The sequence below is a fragment of the Scleropages formosus genome, chromosome 9 (genome assembly GCF_900964775.1).
Source record: "Scleropages formosus chromosome 9, fSclFor1.1, whole genome shotgun sequence".
NCBI classification, from domain to species: Eukaryota; Metazoa; Chordata; class Actinopteri; order Osteoglossiformes; family Osteoglossidae; genus Scleropages; species Scleropages formosus.
In genome coordinates, this window is record NC_041814.1 from 483,204 (window position 1) to 502,754 (window position 19,551).

At 47.5% G+C, this 19,551-nt stretch overlaps 1 protein-coding gene across 1 annotated transcript; it reads right to left on the bottom strand.

Moving 5' to 3' along the window:
* Positions 1-10,573: 10,573 nt before the first annotated feature.
* Positions 10,574-13,449, bottom strand: s1pr4 (sphingosine-1-phosphate receptor 4). Its single transcript, XM_018728109.2, has 2 exons — positions 13,285-13,449; positions 10,574-12,488 (listed from the first exon to the last, which is right to left on the bottom strand). Exon 2 carries the CDS (start codon positions 12,342-12,344, stop codon positions 11,172-11,174), a length of 1,173 nt encoding a protein of 390 aa, XP_018583625.1. The 5' UTR covers positions 12,345-12,488; positions 13,285-13,449; the 3' UTR covers positions 10,574-11,171.
* Positions 13,450-19,551: the final 6,102 nt, after the last annotated feature.

A 19,551-nucleotide genomic window follows, 5' to 3' on the forward strand; every position in this document is an offset into this window, starting at 1 on the left:
TTTCTAAAAGCCATTTGAAATGTGTCCTGTTTGCGGTATGTCCTCAAAAGAAAACAATGGCAATAGAAATTATTCTCTAAGGGGTAGCTTGGGGCAGCTTATGGTCTTGTGGTCTCGTGGTTAGAGTTGCTGCTTTTGGCTCTGAAGGTTGCTGGTTCAAACGTTGTCTACTTCTCTTAGCCTATATTGCTCAAGTAAAAATTCTCAGCTGCGTATAGGGGGGCGCGGCGGGTTTGGCCGGGTCCCGCACTCCGGTGGGTCTGGGGTTCGAGTCCTGCTTGGGGTGCCTTGCGATGGACTGGCGTCCCGTCCTGGGTGCGTCCAGCCTCGTGCCCTGTGTTGTCGGGTTAGGCTCCCGTTCCCCACGACCCCACCGGGACAAGCAGTTTCAGCCAACGTTGAAGAAAAGCGTCAGCTAAATGAACAAATGCAGAGCATCTCTGCGTGAGTCTTCCCAGGGTGCTTTTGAATGCATAATGAAGAACATGCTGCACTCCAGTGCGGTGCTGCTTGGCCTTCAGGGTGAAAAGAGGTACCAGCGGGAAGGTCCTTCCTGTGAGAGAGCTCTTAGGCCAAATCTGAGAATGACGGAGGGCGAGACAGCCGCCTCACTGAAGCCTCTCTCCCGCTTTTCCAGCTCTGCAAAGGGAACAAACTTTCTGCTTTTTATCACTCATCTGCCCTTTAGTACTTCCAGCCCACTGAGAATTTCCCAAATTGGACTTATGGTCTGATTTTTGGCATTTCCAGGGGCAGGAGGGGTGTGGGTGATGACTTCCAAATGTGAGCCAGAAGCTGACTTCTCACATTAGAAATATTCTCCCGCTACGAAGCACAGCGTCCCATTCTGGGTGCCGCCGCATTTCGGTGCCAGGACTTTGAGCTCCCGGCCGCTGGCACGGAAAATGTGCGGAGGGGACGGCTCCGCCAGGACGCCGCGTCACTCTGAGGTTTCGCAGGGCCTCGCCGCCTCATCCCGCGACGGCAACCGGAACGACGGAGCAGGACGAGAGGAGGCGTGGAGGCAACGGTCGGAGACGCTACTATGCACTTACCGGTATGACAAGAATTCACGGGACGCTGCCCATGCTAATCCTCCGGTGGAATAGTCTCTCACTTGTTCGACAAGGATCTGAGCTGCGGGTCTTTTCGCAGAAGTCGATGCGAGTGGGAGGGATTCCGGGCCTCGTCCATCCGCCAGGGAACGGGGTGCCGAGTTAATAGAGACCTTTCTTTGTACCCCGCGCCACCAATCCGACGCAACGGGCCAAAGATTTTTCTATGGTTTGCACCAGCTTTATACCTTTCTAAACCTTACTATATATCTCATTTCCTTCAGCGATACATTTTTCTCATTAACTCTTTCAGATTGGAAATTCATGCAAAAAGGTTTCATTTTTTAAATAATCTTTCCGATCATATTTGATGGCAGCGTTTCGTCCCGCAGGTCAAACTATGTGAGCAAAAAAAATTCAACGGATAAAAACTGATAAAAAAATTTTATTGTATTTTGCTCACAGCTCAATTGCCAGGGGTTGAACGTCAAAATTATACTCTAAATGCTATGTCATTTGCTGAACTGAATGTTCTCTTGAGTAAGTGTCTGTCTTGAAACATCCTTGTATATCAGTTGCTTTGCTTTATGTATTTTTAAGTTTTTCACTTGTATTAGGGACCTGCTAAGAGTATTAATTTACTTTAGCATTAGTGTGTTTACTCAATTTAGAATTTGCAGTAACCGGTTTCGTTTTAAAGCGTTCCCATTATGATCACAGCCAGCGCTCTTTCCAGTCTTCTTCACACTCTTCCGTTTAGGTTGTTTCACACCAAACAGAGCAGAGTCGTGTCTTCGTGTAGACATCGTGAGGGTCCCTCGGGAATTTGGCTGTTAAGCGGAACTGCAACAGTTGCAACAATAAGAAATGACATTTTCCCACGAAAACAAACAGCAGTAGATGTTATAGACTCACAGCAGCTCTGGATCTTCAGTAGGTTCGAGGGAACGTTTGGCTCACCGTCTGGAACGGCTTGTCCCAAGCGAGGTCGCGGCGAACCGGAGCCTAAGCCGGCAACACAGGGCGTGAGGCCGGAGGGGGAGGGAACGCACCCAGGACGGGACGCCAGTCCGTCGCAAGGCACCCCAAACGGGACTCGAACCCCAGACCCACCGGAGAACGGGACCCAGCCAAGCCCACTGTGCCGCTGCCCCCCGTTATATAGAGATACATATATATTTATATATAAAGGCAGATTTATATATTGATTTTTTTCATATATTAATTTTACTCAAACCTCTTTATAAATAAACGTGACCTTTCTTTTCAGCCTCTTGCTACTTCTTAAAAGTTTTATCAGGCGGTTGCCTTTGTCCTCCCTGAAACACACAACCTGAATAAGGCAAGTTCTCCAAGGGCTCTTGTACATAATGAACTTTTTGCAAACATGTTGAAACACAACCAATAAAATTTGCCTCATATTCAGATGTTTGCTATATAACGCTGGTGGAAAGTCACGCAGAAATCTGACTGGTAGTTTTACAATTGCCGTTGCTCTATTCCTGGCTTGCGTGTCGCCGAAAGATCTTGTGGCAAACTCATCTCACGCACGCAAAGGAGAACGCTGCCGAGAAGGACTTGAGGATTCGCGTCTCTTCCCTTGCAGGGCAAAGCCGACTCGGGTCACGGCTGGACTGCGGCTGACGAGCATCTGGATGCCGCGGTGAGCTACCGGTCCGGCTGCTGCGGGGTGGGTTCCTGGCACAGTGATTTGGTGCAAAAACAGAGACAAAAATCACATTGCCAGGGATTTCCACTCTACCGCAGCGTTCAGGTTGTCCGCGTTCAAACGGCTGGATGTCCTCAAACCGTTCCCCCCGTCGAGCCGGATGCCGAAACTTCTTCCTGGCATTAGGTGTTGCGTGTGACATTAGGCATTTAATGGAAACGTCTCGGTTAAAACTTTGCAGCTGGAATTTTATCATCTCTTGTTCATGTAAGGAAAGCCAATACTGTGTTGAAAATGTTGATTTTGCTGCTTGTCTTTAGAAACGCAAAGGCTCACGGTTATTACAGCTTACTTAGTATCTGTTTGCCTACTTAGAATCTTCTACGCAACGTTACACGCGTAACCATGTACATTTAGAGGGATACGCATTTACCGAAGCAATCCGCGTCATCGGACTTGCTGTCACGCAGATCCACCACTTTCTCTCCCCGAGTTTTAACTTTCAGGTTTAACTTTGCTTGTTCGCAAGTCGAGATTCGGAAAAACGGTATCGCCCTCCTGCCCTGTTTTGGTTTTCTTACCGTTTCGCACAGACAAAACAGAAGTCTTAGTGTTCGGGCATGTAGAGGAATGATCGGCGTTAACTTAGCACGTTTAATTCCACGCCTATCTGACCGCTGCACCTTTCGATGAGCTTAAAAAAACATTCCGCCCCGGAAGACCAGGGCGCACGGCCGATCTCCGGGAACCGTCGGCGCTTTCTCGTCTTCGCTCGCATCGTACGCGTTCGCCTCCGTCACTTTCTCGAGGCACGGGACTTAGCTAATTGGCGAACATTGGTCGGTTGTAGATATTGTTCACAGTGGCTAAGTTCAGTGCCTGAAGTGAAACAGATGATGCGCTGCAGCGGACGCGCTGCTCCGCGGAAGAAGACGAGGAAAACTCTGATGCACAATGCCTTGCTATGGCTTAGAGCATGGAGCCAATAGCAGGGTGTAGCGGGTTACCAATAAAGTGCTCAGGAATGCCCTGGAAATGTCAGGCCAGTGGAGGCACGCAGAGCTCCAGTTCTCTTTGCTCAATGCGTGTTTTTGACAGAAAACGCTGCCTTGTGTGGCAAGCCCACGCACCACCGCCTGGTCTGACTGCATGGGAAGAGTAGTGGGCTTCTTTTGAATTGAGCAAGCCTTTCGCTGAGTGTGTGTGTGTGTGTGTGTGCAGTCAAAAATCACAGCTTAAGGCCAAGAGCGACACGGAGGCTCCGCTAATCCAGCACGCGAATACGGAGCGGCACACGCCCATATTTCTTCATCACTCGTCCGTTTTTCCATTTCTTCTATACCGTCATTTCAACATCCCGTTTGCATGTCCCCACAGCCCTTTGGAGCGACATACCACCTGTCCAGAACCCCTTCTGCTCGTCTTCTTACGCAGGGAGGCACGTCGCTGCCCTCCACAAGTCCTCAAAGTCTGGGCTGTGACCTCTTGTACCTACTGAACTGGTATCAGTGTGCCCTCGGAGAGCTGGCTCAGTTCAGCAGGAACAGGAGTGGAGTCCCTTAGGTCTTCGCTGCCTCGCCGTCTTCAGGTGGGTGCATTGTGTAGCTTCCAGCATAGGGGCCATAATTCCACTCCTCCCAAGTGAATCGGTTTCCAGCCCTGTCTGCTTCTTAGATGTATTCTCTGTTTGCCCTTCCTTCATATGCAGTAGATGAGGTTTACCGGAGCACCCAGGGGTATCAAGAGTGTTTCTTTTAAATGAACTTGATTGAAGTATTAATTAATATTATCCCAAAGACCGACCCACACACTGTTTGAACCGCTTGTCCCATACAGGATCGCGGGGAGCCAGAGCCTAACCTGGCAACACAGGGCATAATGCTGGAGGGGGAGGGGACACACCCAGGATGGGACGCCAGTCCACAGCAAGGCACCCCAAGGGGGACTCGAACCTCAGACCCACCGGACGGCAGGACCCGGCCCAACCCGCTGCGCCGCCGCATCCCCCTTATCCAAAAGATCCTCTGAATCAATTTGAAATAACAGTTTACTATTATGGAGTCTCTTATGGAATCCTATAATAAGCAGGGCATTTCTCTTGATCCATACTGGCAGTCACACTCTATATGAAATGAGGCGTTTCTTCATTGTTCTGCAACGTTTTCGTCCCTGCTTAAAAAGAAAGCCGTGCTCTGCTCAAGGCAATCCGTTCGTGAAGGGTGTCGCGTTGTGTTCGGTTGATGGATTTACTTTGAGAGCGTGATCACCGTCGATGCGATTTCAAGCTCCCGTGCAACGCGATGCAGTTCATGATGGTTTAGAACCTCAAACGCTAACATCGTGTCGCAGACTTTTACAAACTGGCCCTTTTTCTGGTAGTTTCGTTTGACAAGTGTTTCGGTACATCACGCACGACGATTTAATCAGCAAATGAAGCGTGTGATCAGCTGGCGCTCCTTATTATACGCAAGCCATCTGCTTCCTGGTAAATATTGCAGCTCAGGGGATAGTGCCCAATGCACAAAGCAAGGTGTGCAGGAATACAGAAGAGGCTGATATGACAAAAAGAGAAAAAGAGATGCTGATTATATTAACGTACTCAAGTTGCCTTGGAGAGAAACCCTACGGCCCACGGAATTAAGCATGGGCTACTACACAGAATAGAGTACGTACTGTATGCGCGCGTGGATTTCTTGTTGCAATATTCTGAAATTCAGGCGGCCTTTGTTTCCATTTTGAAACTCCTTCATAGCAGCTTTTCTATCAAAACACGTGCGGTATTTGGGTTGGAAGAGAGTAACGTGTACAGTTTGAATTATGCACCTCATAAATTCCCGAAGTGTGAGCCCGACAAACAAAATCAACATGTTGACTAGTGGCTTCTCCTGGGACGTACAGCTGGTCATTTTTGGTTTCCATAGCAATGTCAAGGGTTCACTTTATTGTCTTGTTGGAATCTGCGGCTAACCATATTTCACAAGGCTGTTTTGCTTGATTTTCCTATTCTTGCCAGCATCACTGTAGAATCTGTGGGCCCCTGGTCCCGGCCCAGGCGTTATGAACGTCTTCTAATTGGTTTTAAGTTGAGCAACAGCAGATGGAGAACAAAACACACCCCGCCTGCCTCGGTTTGCTGCGGGTTATCCAAGGTCATAGCTTGAAATGTGCGAAGCCTTGCAGAACAAATAAAGACACGAGAAAATATATCGCAGGCCAGTTCTAATGTTTTGTGGTATGTAACATGAACGTGAACAATTTTCTCCTAATTCCACTTGACATGTTTTTGAAAAATCAGACAAGGATTCAACAGGGGGCGCGGTGGCGCAGCGGGTTGGACCAGGTCCTGCTCTCCGGTGGGTCTGGGGTTCGAGTCCCGCTCGGGGTGCCTTGCGACGGACTGGCGTCCCGTCCCGGGTGCGTCCCCTCCCCCTCCGGCCTTACGCCCTGTGTTGCCGGGTTAGGCTCCGCCTCCCCGCGACCTCGCATGGGACAAGCGGTTCAGACAACGTGTATGTGTGTGACGAGGATTCAAAGGTAGATGTTTAATGTGTATAAATGTTCCACATATTTAGTTTGCGAGGTTCGTTTTTCTAAATACTCACTCGCTCGCTCACTTTCATAAACTGCTTGTCCTTTTTCAGAGTCATGGCAGCCTAGAGCCTATCCTGGGATCACTGGGTGCTAAGCTGGAGGCGTGTATAGCCTGGCAAGGATGTTAGCGCTTTGCAGAATAACTAGACACGCCCATTCACACAGCGATGCACTATGAGCAATTTGGAGACAACAGCTCACCTGAAATGCATGTCTTTGGACTGTGGGAGGAAACCAGAGCACCAGGAGGAATGCTACATGAACACAGGGAGAACAAGTCAACGCCACACAGCCAGATTCAAACCTGCGCTCTCAGCCGGCGGTGCTACCCGCCGTGTTTTTCCCCGATGCACAATTTTCTAAATAATTTCAATTACAATATGATTTTACATACTGTGTTGAATTTTATTATGGCACATAATACATGCATTTGTCATTTTTCTCCAGTGATGAAAGTGCTCCCAAGTTCACTCCTTTTTTGAGTCTTCTCTCATTTTTTTCCACTGTCCACTTAAAGAAAAACAGCGAAAACATATCTTTTCTAGAGGAAAAAAAGGTATAATGTGGTTTGTTATGTGTGAAGTTCCTCTGCTGTTGTCTGAACTCTTTTTTTCAAGAATCACAGCAAACACCCTCTGGTCCGAATGTGTCGCGTAGAGCCTGTGTAACAACTGACACTGCGCTACACGCTGATTGTTCTCAAGTTCAATGTTTCTAAAAATGCAGAAAAGACTATCTATGTTCAGAGAATATCACTTCCGCTCGCATAAATATATTCCTAATACCTAACGGAAATAGATATTTAGCGGGCGCTTCGGCACAGATGATCGAGCCGGACTTCGTGAAGACTTGTGGTGGAGGCTTCTTGCACGTGCCGTTGGCTCGGGGGACGTCGGCTTTTGCAGCCGGGGTCCGGCGTGCTGCCGTACATCATCGCCTGTCTGCTCGATGCCGGAGGGCAGCGCGCTGTAATTAAAGAGGGCACAGCCGTCTCTGCGCGCAACAGGTATTAATCCACTATTCCTTGCTAGGGGAAAGCAACGGAAACTCCTGGGAAGACACGGAGACCGAGACGTTACCGTCGATCCGCCCTCGACGTGCCAAAAATGACACGGTAAATTGCTGGTTTTGATGGATCGTAAACCTTGGAATTCTTTCTTCCTTTTTACCACGGCCCGGATCTGGAGGAGAGCCAGGACTCGCTCTTGGAGACTTTTCTTCCGTTTTCGTGGGAGTGCCGCTGAGGTAAGCGCCGGGGTTAATCCGCGCGTCCCTGCCGTCTTCCCGCTCGCCCGAGATCCTGGCCGCTTTCACGGAAAACCGCGACACGGATAATCTGATTATCGCCGACATGTCTTCTGGGAAAAGGATGGTGCGTTAATTCAATGAGCTGCCATATTTAGCTCGGTAATCTCCATGTTTACCTGGCCGCCTTTGGAAAATTAAATTGAGTTCTGCGGTCTCTCTCTTACCCTCTTGAGGATTTGTTTCTTACTAGTACTCTTAATTACAAATTCTAAATGTAAAATTCAGAGCGCCAGTATGGACACAGGTGGAGAGCGAACAAATACAGCAGTTCTTTGTAGGACTCAGGGTGGGGCTTTGGAATAAAGGCAATAATAAAAACGAACGGTGCGGTCGGTATATCTCAATCAAGCTAAATAAACTGCGGATCGGGGTCAGACGTAGACAGGAGTGCAGCTCTCTCGGCTCCCTTCCCTTTCCGCAGGAGAAACTGTAATAGCTTATCGGATGATCACGATCCCATAATGGTGATTCGGTTTCCCCGACTCCCTCTCCAGAGCACATTCACAATCAACGAAGGAAATTTTAAGCAGAGAGGTTCTGTTTATACCATACTGGCTGCAGAGTATTTTAAAATCTAAGTGTAGAGTTGTGACAGTGTAAAATATGCAATCTGTACACAAAGATGGCAAGAGGTGGATGTTAGGCCATGTGTCATCCTTGTGGGACTTCTACTCTTTTTTTATACGAGGGATTTGGAATCCATGCTTCGTAAGGTTGGCTGGTCTGTAAGTTGCGTACGAGCCGTCTTCTGGACAATAAATCGCTCTCAAGCAACAGACCTTTGGACGTTGAACCACGAGATGTTTGCAAAAGGCCTCGTGCATATTATAAAATTATTCTACGCTTTACAAAGAAACTGAGTACTGTATTAATTGGAAATATATTCAGAGAGTACGTTTGCAATTTGCATATATTTCTAAAAACCGAGAACCTTTGAGCACCATAACTAGAGGGAGTCTCGCTACTGATAACACGCTGGTTGTATATAAGGTATGAGGAGAACAGAAAACCGTGTTTTTCGGCAACGAGCGTCTGTTTGATTGTCTGTAATTTTAAAATAAAATGGATATAAAATTTTATTTCTTGTATTTTTCCCCACTGCTTCTTATCGCAAAGATCACCTGAGCGCGGTCCTGATACAATCAGGTTTAACATGGTACTAATCAAAGCGCACAATCTTTTAGCCTGAACTCTGCTTATCTGAGTCCCTGGAAGAGTCACGCTGGCCATATGTGAAAAAGACTTAACCTGAACTGAACCCGTAACATTTCCTTATTTGCAAAGAGAATTAGCAGTCTTGGGTAGGCGTACCATCTAAAGTAACAGAGAATTTCAGAACCCGCAGATTTAGCAGAGTCCGGAACTCATTCGTGGAACCATCTGTATGCTCTGGATGAGAAGCTGGTCCGTTGCAGAGCAATCACACACACTCATTCACACATATGTACAGTTAACTAATTAGGGTAATTTATGAACAAGTAATTAATTTCTTAAGTTAATAAATTACTTAAGAAGCTAATAATTAAGTAGTTAATTAAGTTAATGGCAGGTCTGGGGTTCGAGCCCTGCTTCAGATGCCTTGCGACAGACTGGTTTCCCATCCTGGGTGCGTCCCCTCGCGCCTCGCGTTGCCCGGAAAGGCTCCGGCTCGCTGCGGTCCCGCTCGAAACAAGGGGTTGTTGACGTTGATCGGTGATAATAAATTATGAGGATTCATTTATATAGTTATTCACCTGATGCACATCTTTGAACTGTGGGAGTACAGCGGAGCGCCCAAAAGAAACGCATGGAGTCGGCATGCCGGTTCTGCCGAGAGGATGGAAGATCTGAACCCAGAGCCACCAGGTGAGACTCGAGTGCCATGATGCTGCCAATAATAATAAAAATAATAATGATAACAATAATGTGTGTGTGACAAAAGGGACACAGGTAGTATAACATTCTGTGTGTCGGCTCCTGAATGTCCTGCGTTCCAAAGACTCAACGAGAAAAGAGAGCAGATCCGATGCCTTCTGGTGCGGCGGATCCGGGTCTCGGCTGTCGCTTCAGACAGAACGGGTCACCTGAGGAGCGAAAGCGGAGAGGGGAAGAGGAGCAGCCGACAGGCCGGCAGCCCCCTGACAAAGGGAGCTTTGTCGTCCCGCACGGCCTGGCGAAAGCAAGCCGCAGTACGTTGGAGCAAGGAGCTCTGAAAGTGCTGAAGGGGAACCCCCACCCCACCCCACCCCACCCCAGTCTTTCTCCTCCGTTCTTGCCAGAAGGATTTCATTTCACTTAGACAACCCTAATGATAGAATGTATAAAACGCCTGCTCTGACCCCTGCGGGGAATCCTTCTCGTATGACTTGACTTCTCCGCGATTACAGATCTGATCCGCTCTTAAAGGCAATTCCAGCCATATCGACTTACAGAGAAGTGAAGAGTGGAAGGAGAGGTAGTTACCGCGTTTAGAAAAGCAGCCTACTTCAGTCACGCGCGGTCCACAAAGCGCTCGCCTCGTATTTCGCCATACGTGAACGCCGGTCCTTTAAAATTGCCGCGCACTTCACCTTAGAATGCGTTCCCGAGGTATTCGGCCTGTTGAGGCGGCAACGATCGTTCTGAAATTGAATTTGAAATCGAACATGAATGTATGTTATTAGTGCATAAATGTGACGGAGGAGGTGCAGTTTTAGAAGAGGATGCCGCTCTGTTGTAAGCAGCGTGTGTCCCACGTGGGATGTCAGCGTTCGGCACGTGACTCCAGTCTTAAGAGCAAAGCGAGGGCTTCCCCACCCGGCCTCCGCTAAGTCGGCCGGTAACCGCTTGAACGACAGCACAACGGACGGATGATCGCTCTCAACTTTTTATTGAAAATGAAAGCACGAAACAAAAAGATACACATCAAAAGGTACAATAGATACATATTATAAAAAAAAAAAAAAAAAACTGATACATTTTGATATTCCGCTTTTCAAGCAACTATATATAAAGGTGCAAATCCAATTTGTAAATAAGAAAACGACAATGAATACCCTGTATTGCAGGTCAGTCTTTTGTGAGTAAATTCACACGTATGTCCCCGAGGACGGTTTCGCGTTATTTCGCGTCGGCGTCACGTCGTGCCAAACCCTTGTGACGGTGAAAGGGAGCCAATGTTAAAGTGCAAACGGGATTTTTCGAGCTGTGAAAAAAGACACGCTACGAAGGCAGACTCTGTGCAATTAATATTTTCCAGCCATGAGCAAGAGTGGAATAGTAAAAAAAACGATACCTGCATTCTCTACAAAACACCGTAACAGCAAAAATGTTCCAAAGATACGCTGTACGCCGCACCGAGCACGTCTACCTATACAAAAGACACGTAATGCGAGCGCGCGTGTCCGAGGCAAGCGCGCCGTCTCGTACTTCTGCTGCAGCCTGCCGTTGACTTCTATTCGGTTTAGAAGAAAGGAGTGGAAAAGAAAAAAAAAAAAAAAAAAAACGGGCGTTCTCCGACAGACGCGCTGGGTGGAGCGGGGGCGAAGCGACAGTTGCGGTGGTTGGCGCTCTCGTCTCCGCCGCGCTCCTTAACCGCTTGACACGGAGAGGCAGGAGGTGGTGGAACTCAGGCGTGGCTTCTTGGGTTTGCCGGCGGGCTGGGGGCTGGTGCTCATGCTCCGCACTCTGCTGAAGCTGTTGCGCAGGCTGCTGTGTCTGTGGCAGCTGCTCGAGGTACTGTCGGTCTCCTTGGACAGGAGGCCGGACCAGTCGCAGAGCCCGGCTTTAACGCAGCAGCAGCAGAGAAGACCGGCGATGGCCCTGCGTAGCTCGGTGCTGCCGAATGAGTATATGAGGGGGTTGATGGCCGAGTTGAGCACAGCCAGCGCGATGACCCAGTCGGCGCCGTACAGCAGGGCGCATTGGCGGGAGTGGCAGGAGAAGTCCACCATTAGCAGGAAGAAGAGCGGCCCCCAGCACACCACGAAGACTCCCACGATGGAGATGACCGTTTTGAGGAGGCGCAGGGAGCGCCGCCGAATTCGCTGGCTTCCGACCTCCGTGTTGCTCCTCACGTGGCAGTAGATGGCACCGTACAGCATGCCGATGGCCGTCAGGATGATGAAGAAAATGATAAGGGAGAAGAGGATGTAGCTTTTGGAGTAGAGGGGCAGGAGCGTGGAGCAGTCCTTCATCTGGCAGATGCAGTTCCAGCCCAGCATGGGCAGGAACCCCATAACGAAGGCCATCAGCCAACAGAGGGCCACTAAGGCGTAGATGCGGCAGGTGTTCCAGGCTGACTTCTGATGCAGCGGTTTGATCATGGTGGTGTACCTCTCCACAGCAATGAGCAGCAGGCTGAAGACAGAGGCGGCCAAAGCCACAAAGAGCACGCCCTCGCGGAACAGCCACTGGCTGGGGCTGAGCCGGAAGGTCCTGCTGCCGGACATGACCAGGTTGACCACGTAGGCGATGCCGGCCAGAAGGTCGCTTAAGGTGATGTTGGCGATGCACACGAAGACCCAGCGGCTCCGCTGGCGGGAACGAAAAATCACGGCCAGCAGCACCACCAGGTTCTCCAGGATGATGAGGACGCTGATGGCCAGGAACATGGCCTTGGTGAGGCTCACTCCACGGCTCTCCAGCTGCCTGGAGTGCAGGCGACCCGTGTAGTTGTAGTGGCCCAGGATCACGTCACTTTTGTTCCTGCTGTGGAATCCAGGGCAGGAGCTGGCTGTACCCATGGACTCCAGTACATCCATTTCCTCTCAGATGACAATGTGTAACCTTAGTGGAAAGGGGCTGTCTGACTCTCTCTTTCTTTCTTTCTTTCTTTCTCTCACTCTCTCTCTGTGTACCTGGCTTGAGCCAAGTAGGTCCAGGAGAGCTGAGAGCTCAGAAGAGACCTGCAGAGTGAAGAACAGTAGTGAAGATACAATCTCAATATTTAGATCTGAATTTTGTTAGCGTCTCATTTCTTATCTCTCCACACTTTGATATTGATGACTTTGACGCTCTTCATGCCACAGTCAGTGGTTATGACATTGAAAAGTGGATATTTTTAGCTCCTTGGGCGGTGCACTTATTGAAAGTTGTGAATTTCACTTGTGAGAACATACATTGTGAGAACAAAGAATTGGTTGAGCAACTACCATTTCAACTGCAGTTTCTGAGAAAACTATTTCAAAAGACATCCAGGTATCTCCTGCAAGCCTGGACATTTAAATCGAACAAAGAAGCAGAATGCAAATTTCTCGACGACCGATTCCGACCCGTTTCGTTTTTCAAGCGACTAATTAAAAAATTTCACGCCCTGTTCAAACTACTGATGAAATATACCGCTGTTCATCACACAAAATACACCAATTTAATAACTGGACCAGCACATGTAAGGGTTACGTGTTCACAATATTTACAAAAAAAACTTTTGAGCAACAAAAAGTCCCCCCGTTCAAACACATAAAATCACAGCTGCCCAATCCATGAATATTATAAAGACTGTTAATTGCACGTTAATTGTGTGACTGAAATAATTAAAATAACTAGAAAAATCCCAAACATTAAAGCGACAAATATCGAAATATTTTTTCGTTTAATGCTAAAGATTTTTGAAAAAATTAAGTAGACAGCTGGGAAATTTTTAACTCTATAATGACTTGTTCTTACGGTGTGAAAGAGTGTGTGCGACGCATGTTGACTCACTTTCTCACAGCGTCCCTTTAGTGTTCCTGTGTGCTGACAGGCATCCCCCCGCACTGCCTACTTGGCCAGATATTTTCACATCTATATTTGATGGGGAAGGAAGCAGCACAGGTTGGACCCACCCAACCAGCCATGGGCATGGCAGCAGCAGACGCAAACACATTGCACACGGCCTCACTTTGAAATCAGTTCTTTTTTTTTAACCTGAAGGTTTCATTCGTGGTAAATGAGATGTTAGATCTTTAGTAAGAAATAACTAAAAAATATTGTGTGTGTGTGTGTGTGTGTGTGTGTGTGTGTGTGTGTGTTTAAAATTCATAAAAAACATTTTTCTGTAGACTTGAGTCTTATAGGGCACACGCTACATGTATATTTTCATAGCGGGGTCCACACCCAAAACAAGAAACCAGTCGGTTAATTCAGTTACTTCTTTATGACACATATCAGGAGGCAGATTTTTTGCACCGCAATGAACCTGTTGTACGTGTATTTGTGAAATTCCGAGGAATAGATCATGACGTCAACATTGGCATCGTTAACTACGTTCGCTACGTTAAAGAGCGAAATCAAAACGCCAGCTTCAGCAAGGGTTTTTGGAACAGACCAACAAATTACACGGATCCAGGCAAAGGATGTTTCACTGTATTCGTAAAAGAAAATGCACTGTGGCATACTGATTTCTCATATTTGCAACATGCCTTTGTTACGATGGCACGAACCTTCTTACAAAAGGCTGATGTTTGCAAATATTTGCTCAACAGTTCTCAGAACCAAAACAGGAACTGGAGGTAATCTGATTAGAAAAAGGACCACTCCCAAACTCCATTACCATTATTTCACAGACATTGTGAGGGTTTCGCACTCAGATGCACCCAGCTGCACGCACACTGCACACAACACTCTCGGTGTTTCCGTTCCAGGCGCTCCTGGAAACCCCTGACTGAACAGTTATTGCTTGCGTATTATGTCTTTATGAATGTTCAAAAATTAAAGCAAATCAAACGTACATAAAAGGTTCACATGCTTAATATGAAATGATCTTTGGCTTGAGAAAGTGCTATGTACAGTGTTTTCCACTATCAGTAACTGCTGGTTCATGCTAAAATCATTTTAATTCATTTTTTCCCTCATCATTACCACTCAACACCTCAAAATGACAAAGCAAGCACACATTGGCTGAAACCACTCGTCCTGAGTAGAGTCGCTGCAAACTGGAGTCTAACCCAACAACATAGAGCGCAAGGCCGAAGGGGGAGGGACACACCCCGGACGGGACGCCAGTCCGTCGCAAGGCACCCCAAGCGGGACTCGAACCCCAGACCCACCGGAGAGCGGGACCTGGCCAAACCCGCTGCACCACTGAACCCCCCGAAGCAAAAGCAGGATTTTAGAAATGTTTGCAAATTTATTAAAAATTAAAAGCTTAAATATCACTTTAATAGAAGTACTCGGAGCCTTTACTTAGTGCTTTAGCTGAAGCACCTTTGGCAGTGATTACAGCCTCGACTCTTCTCGGGTGTGACGTGACAAGCTTTGCACACCTACATCCGGGCATGATTTTCTGCCGTTCTTTGCAGATCTTCTCACGCTCTCTCAGGCTGGATCGGGACAATCAGCGGACAGCTATTTTCAGGTCTCTCCAGAGATGTTTGATTGGTTTCAAGTCTGGGTTCTGGCTGGGCCACTGAAGGAAACATTCGCAGAGCTGTCCCTAAGCACCCCCTGTGTTGTCCTTCCTTTGTGTTTAGTCTCATTGTCCTGTTAGAAGGTGAACCTTTGGCCCAACCTGACGTCCAGAAGGCTCTGGAGCAGGTTTTCATCAATGATTTTGCACCGTTCAGCTTTCCCTCGACCATGACCGGTCTCCCAGTCCCTGCTGCTGAAAAACATCTCGACGGCACGATGCTGTCGTCACCGTGCTTCACCATTGGGGTGGTATTGCACAGGTGATGATCGATGCCTGGTTTCCTCCAAGCATGACATTTAGAACTGAAGCCAAACAGTTCAGCCTCGGTTTCGTCAGACACGAGAGTCTTATTTCTCACAGCCTGAGAGACCTTTAAGTGCCTTTTTGCAAACTTCAAGCAGGCTTTCACGTGTCTTTTACTGAGGAGAGGCTTCTGCGTTGCCACTCTGCCATAAAGCCCAGACCAGTGCAGTGTGGCAGTGATGGTTGTCCTTCTGGAAGTTTCTCCCATTTCCACCCAGGATCTCTGGAGCTCAGCCCGAGTGACCATCGGGTTCTTCGTCTCCTCTCTGATGCGAGGCCCTTCTCTCCCGATTGCTCGGTTCGGCTGGGTGGCCAGCTTTAGGAAGAGTCATGGTTGTTCCAAACCTCTTCTATTTAAGAATTATGGAGGCCCCTGCACTCTTAGGAGCCTTCAATGCTGCAGAAATGTTTTTGTAGCCAACCGCAGATTTGGGAGAGGAAGTGACACCCTGTACGTAAGGCACTTTTTGAAATACATTGGAATAGAAACAACCTGGTCAGCATTTATAGAGCTGTGAGTATTACTGTATTCATGAAGGTCTGACAGTGTGGCATTTTATTGGATGGCCCCTTTTCAGTACTTTTCATCAAAGTGAATCTGTCTTTGCAGTTCATGCCTGCGTGAAAATTAATAAAAACCTAGTCGCACACCCAGGTTATTTAAAGGGCTTGAAAAGCAGATTTTCTGCATAGTCAAAATTGAAATATTGTGACCAAAACAGATCCTGAAAGCAGCTGCAGAGCACCTGCACACCACATACTAAGGGAAATAAGTAAACAGTAGTTACAACTCCAGTGCAGGCAGTGATTTTAGCTCAGCATACAGATCATAAGCATTTGGATCTTTTTCACTGTATCCTTCAGTGACTTTGGTTAGCTTGCCATTCTGACAGTTGCCCGCTTGGTTTGAATCTATCACGTCCCGGGGTGCAATCTGCTAATATTCGCCGTGGTCGGGACTGGATGTATCAGGCATGCACGTGATAAGAAAGGATGAGAATCAAGATTAAGAGTTAAACATCAGAGGCATTAGACACAGGAGACTAGACTGGAGACACTGGACTCTAGCTACAGGAACAGTAATAAATTAAATGACTGTTTTCGGTATATTGTTATTCGCTTAAAGTGACACAAGCCTTGTACAAGGTGACATGCGCTTTATTCAACTAACTAGTGCAGACTGTCTTTTATATGTGGAGGAAATCAATTATATCAGGGGGCTGGTGTGCGGTTGGTCTGGGATTTGTGATGTTAAGGATGCTCACAGCCTGAGGGAAGAAGCTATTGCGTCGTCTTGAGGAAGAAGTCCGGATACTTTGGTATCTCCTTCCAGGCGGCAGGATGACAAAGAGGCTGTGGGAGGGGTGGGTGGGGTCAGATGTGATGGCGAGGGCTTTTTAGGTACACGTATGTCATATATGTCCCGTATGGAGGGGAAGGTCACTGATGATCCTTCCTGCAATGTTCACTATCCGTTGTAGGGACTTGCGATCGGAGACCTTGCAGTTCCCACACCAGGCAGTGATGCGGTTGGTCAGTATGCTCTCACGGGTCTTGAGCAGAAGGTATAGTGAGGATGGGTGGGGGGTGGCTTGCCTCCTTTAGTCGCTGCAGGAAGTGGAGGTCCTGCTGGACCAGGTGAGATCCTTAACAATGCGCACTCGAAGAACTTTGAGCTGCTCGTTCTCTGCACTGTGGTGTCGTTTTCAGCGAGCGATCCTTTCTGAAATTGACAATCACCTCCTTCGTTTTTCCTTTGTTCAGGGAAATGTTATTGATTTTGCACCAGGTAGCCAGCTGGTTCACTTCCTCTCTGTATGCTGTTTCATCATTGTTGCTGATGAGACCCGTAGGGCGGTAGTCATTCCGGCAGGACGCACGGGACTGCCTCGGCACCGGTACGATGGTGGTGGTCTTGAAGCACGTAGAGCCAAGCGCTTGTGCCAGAGAGACGCTAAAGACGTCTGTGACGACATCTACTAGCGGCTCAGCACAGTCTCCGATTCCCCATCCAGGTATCCGGTGAGGACCCACAGCTTTTTAGGGGTTGACTCCGGAAAGGCTCTTGGTCTTTTGTGACTGAATCACAGTTAATTGAAATGAAAAATATTAAATTGTTCATGTTGCTCAGGAATGTCACTAATACTTGATATTCTTTCTAGGTATAATTGCTTTGTTCTACCTCCTGAAGGCTTGGTGGATGTATGAAGTGTCCATCCCTCTTGAACATGGCATAATGCTGATGTCCCAACAACACAACCATTGATGTGGACATCCAATTTCGCATGAGTGTGTGAAAGCTCACCTGTGACTGTCGTTCTTTATTTAGTTGACTTTTATTCAAAGTGACTTTACTTGCTACATTTAACTCAACGCTTCTCTCCAAAGCAATTCATAATGTTGAGCTACCTACACACACACACACATTTTCTGAACTGCTTGTCCCATACGGGGTCGCGGGGAACCGGAGCCTACCCGGCAACACAGGGCACAAGGCCGGAGGGGGAGGGGACGCACCCGGGACAGGACGCCGGTCCGCCACAAGGCACCCCAAGCGGGACTCGAACCCCAGACCCACCGGAGAGCAGGACCCAGTCCAACCCACTGCACCACTGCACCCCCTGCTACCTACAGCTATTTACTTGTTTATACAGCAGGGATATTTTACTAGGCCAATTTAGGGTAAGTATCTACAGTAAAGCAGTAAAGTCATCGCATTTCAATAAAACGGCACTGACTTGATTGACCGGCACGAAACCATTTGAGATCAGTTGCACACCCGGTCAGCAGACTGTACTTCAGCTTGTGCACAAAAAGAATGTCGACACAGTGGCCGATTTCGGAGCTGCTGGAAAATAGACGAGTTCTAAAACACCTGTAGGCATCTCAGAAAATTTTCACGTCTTCCTCGTAAGCAGTGTTCTGTGCAGTAAGGTGAGTAATATATCTATATATATATATATCAATATATCTATATACAGTATATAATATACACACACACACACATTTTCTGAATCGCTTGTCAAAGACAGGGTCGTGGGGAACCGAAGCCTACCCGGCAACACAGGGCATAAGGCTGGCGGGGGAGGGGACACGCCCAGGACAGGAAGCCAGTCCGCTGCAAGGCACCCCAAGCGGGACTCAAACCCCAGACCCACCAGAGAGCAGGACCCGGTCCAACCCACTGCGCCACCGCACCCCCACTGTATAAAATATATATATATATATTACTTTGATGTGTATTAATTAAACCAAAGTCTATGGATGACAATATTATTAATATTTCAAAGAGTATTCCTCTGAAAATATCGAGAGTATGTCAAACAACCAAATCACATGTTTACATTTACATTTACATTTATTTACATGTATTCACTTAGCAGATGCTTTTCTCCAAAGCGACTTACAATGGATACTATGTAGTGTTACCAGCCCACACACCTTATTCACCGCGGTGACTTACACTGCTAGATACACTACTTACACTGGGTCACTCATCCATACATCAGCAAAACACACACACACTCCCTCTGTCACTCACACATTATGGGGAACTTGAACAGGGTGTCTATGGAGTGTGGGAGGAAACCAGAGCACCAGAACACTTACACTGCTAGATACACTACTTACAATGGGTCATTCATCCATACATCAGTGGAACACACCCACTCTCTCTGTCACTCACTCTGTTCCCCCATAGTGTGTGACATGTGTTTTTCTTAAATTGTTTGCATTATTTTAGTCTTTCAGATGTGACATACACCTTGTTTCATTGGTTGCACAATTTCTTACGATTCCGAACACTAGACTTTCACTAGAACAAGCAAAGAAAACAACAAAATCTAATTTGAGGGTCTGTAAATTCATGACACCTTCTCGTTCCTACATCGACCAACCAGAGCGTATTAGTATGTTTACTGCAACCATGCTGGAATTTTTATATATATATACTTTAACATCTTAGACATTTGTGCTGAAAAACAACCTGTGTCAGAATGTAACCACAATATCCTGAGGTGTGAACTACACCCTAAACCGTTAAAAACACCCTCATTATAGAAGTTAACGCTAAAATGGCTGTGACCGCCAGGAAAAAAACGTGTAAACGATGCAGAAATTTGGTTCTTTAGACGCGTTTTACGCAGAAAGAATTTTCAGTCATTTTCACACTGTTCAATGAAGTACCGGATTACTGCTCAGAAAGGTTAAGTGCCAAACCCACCCTGAGCCCCGAGGCACAGCAACACATTCATGTACAGTAGCAGTACATGCACAGT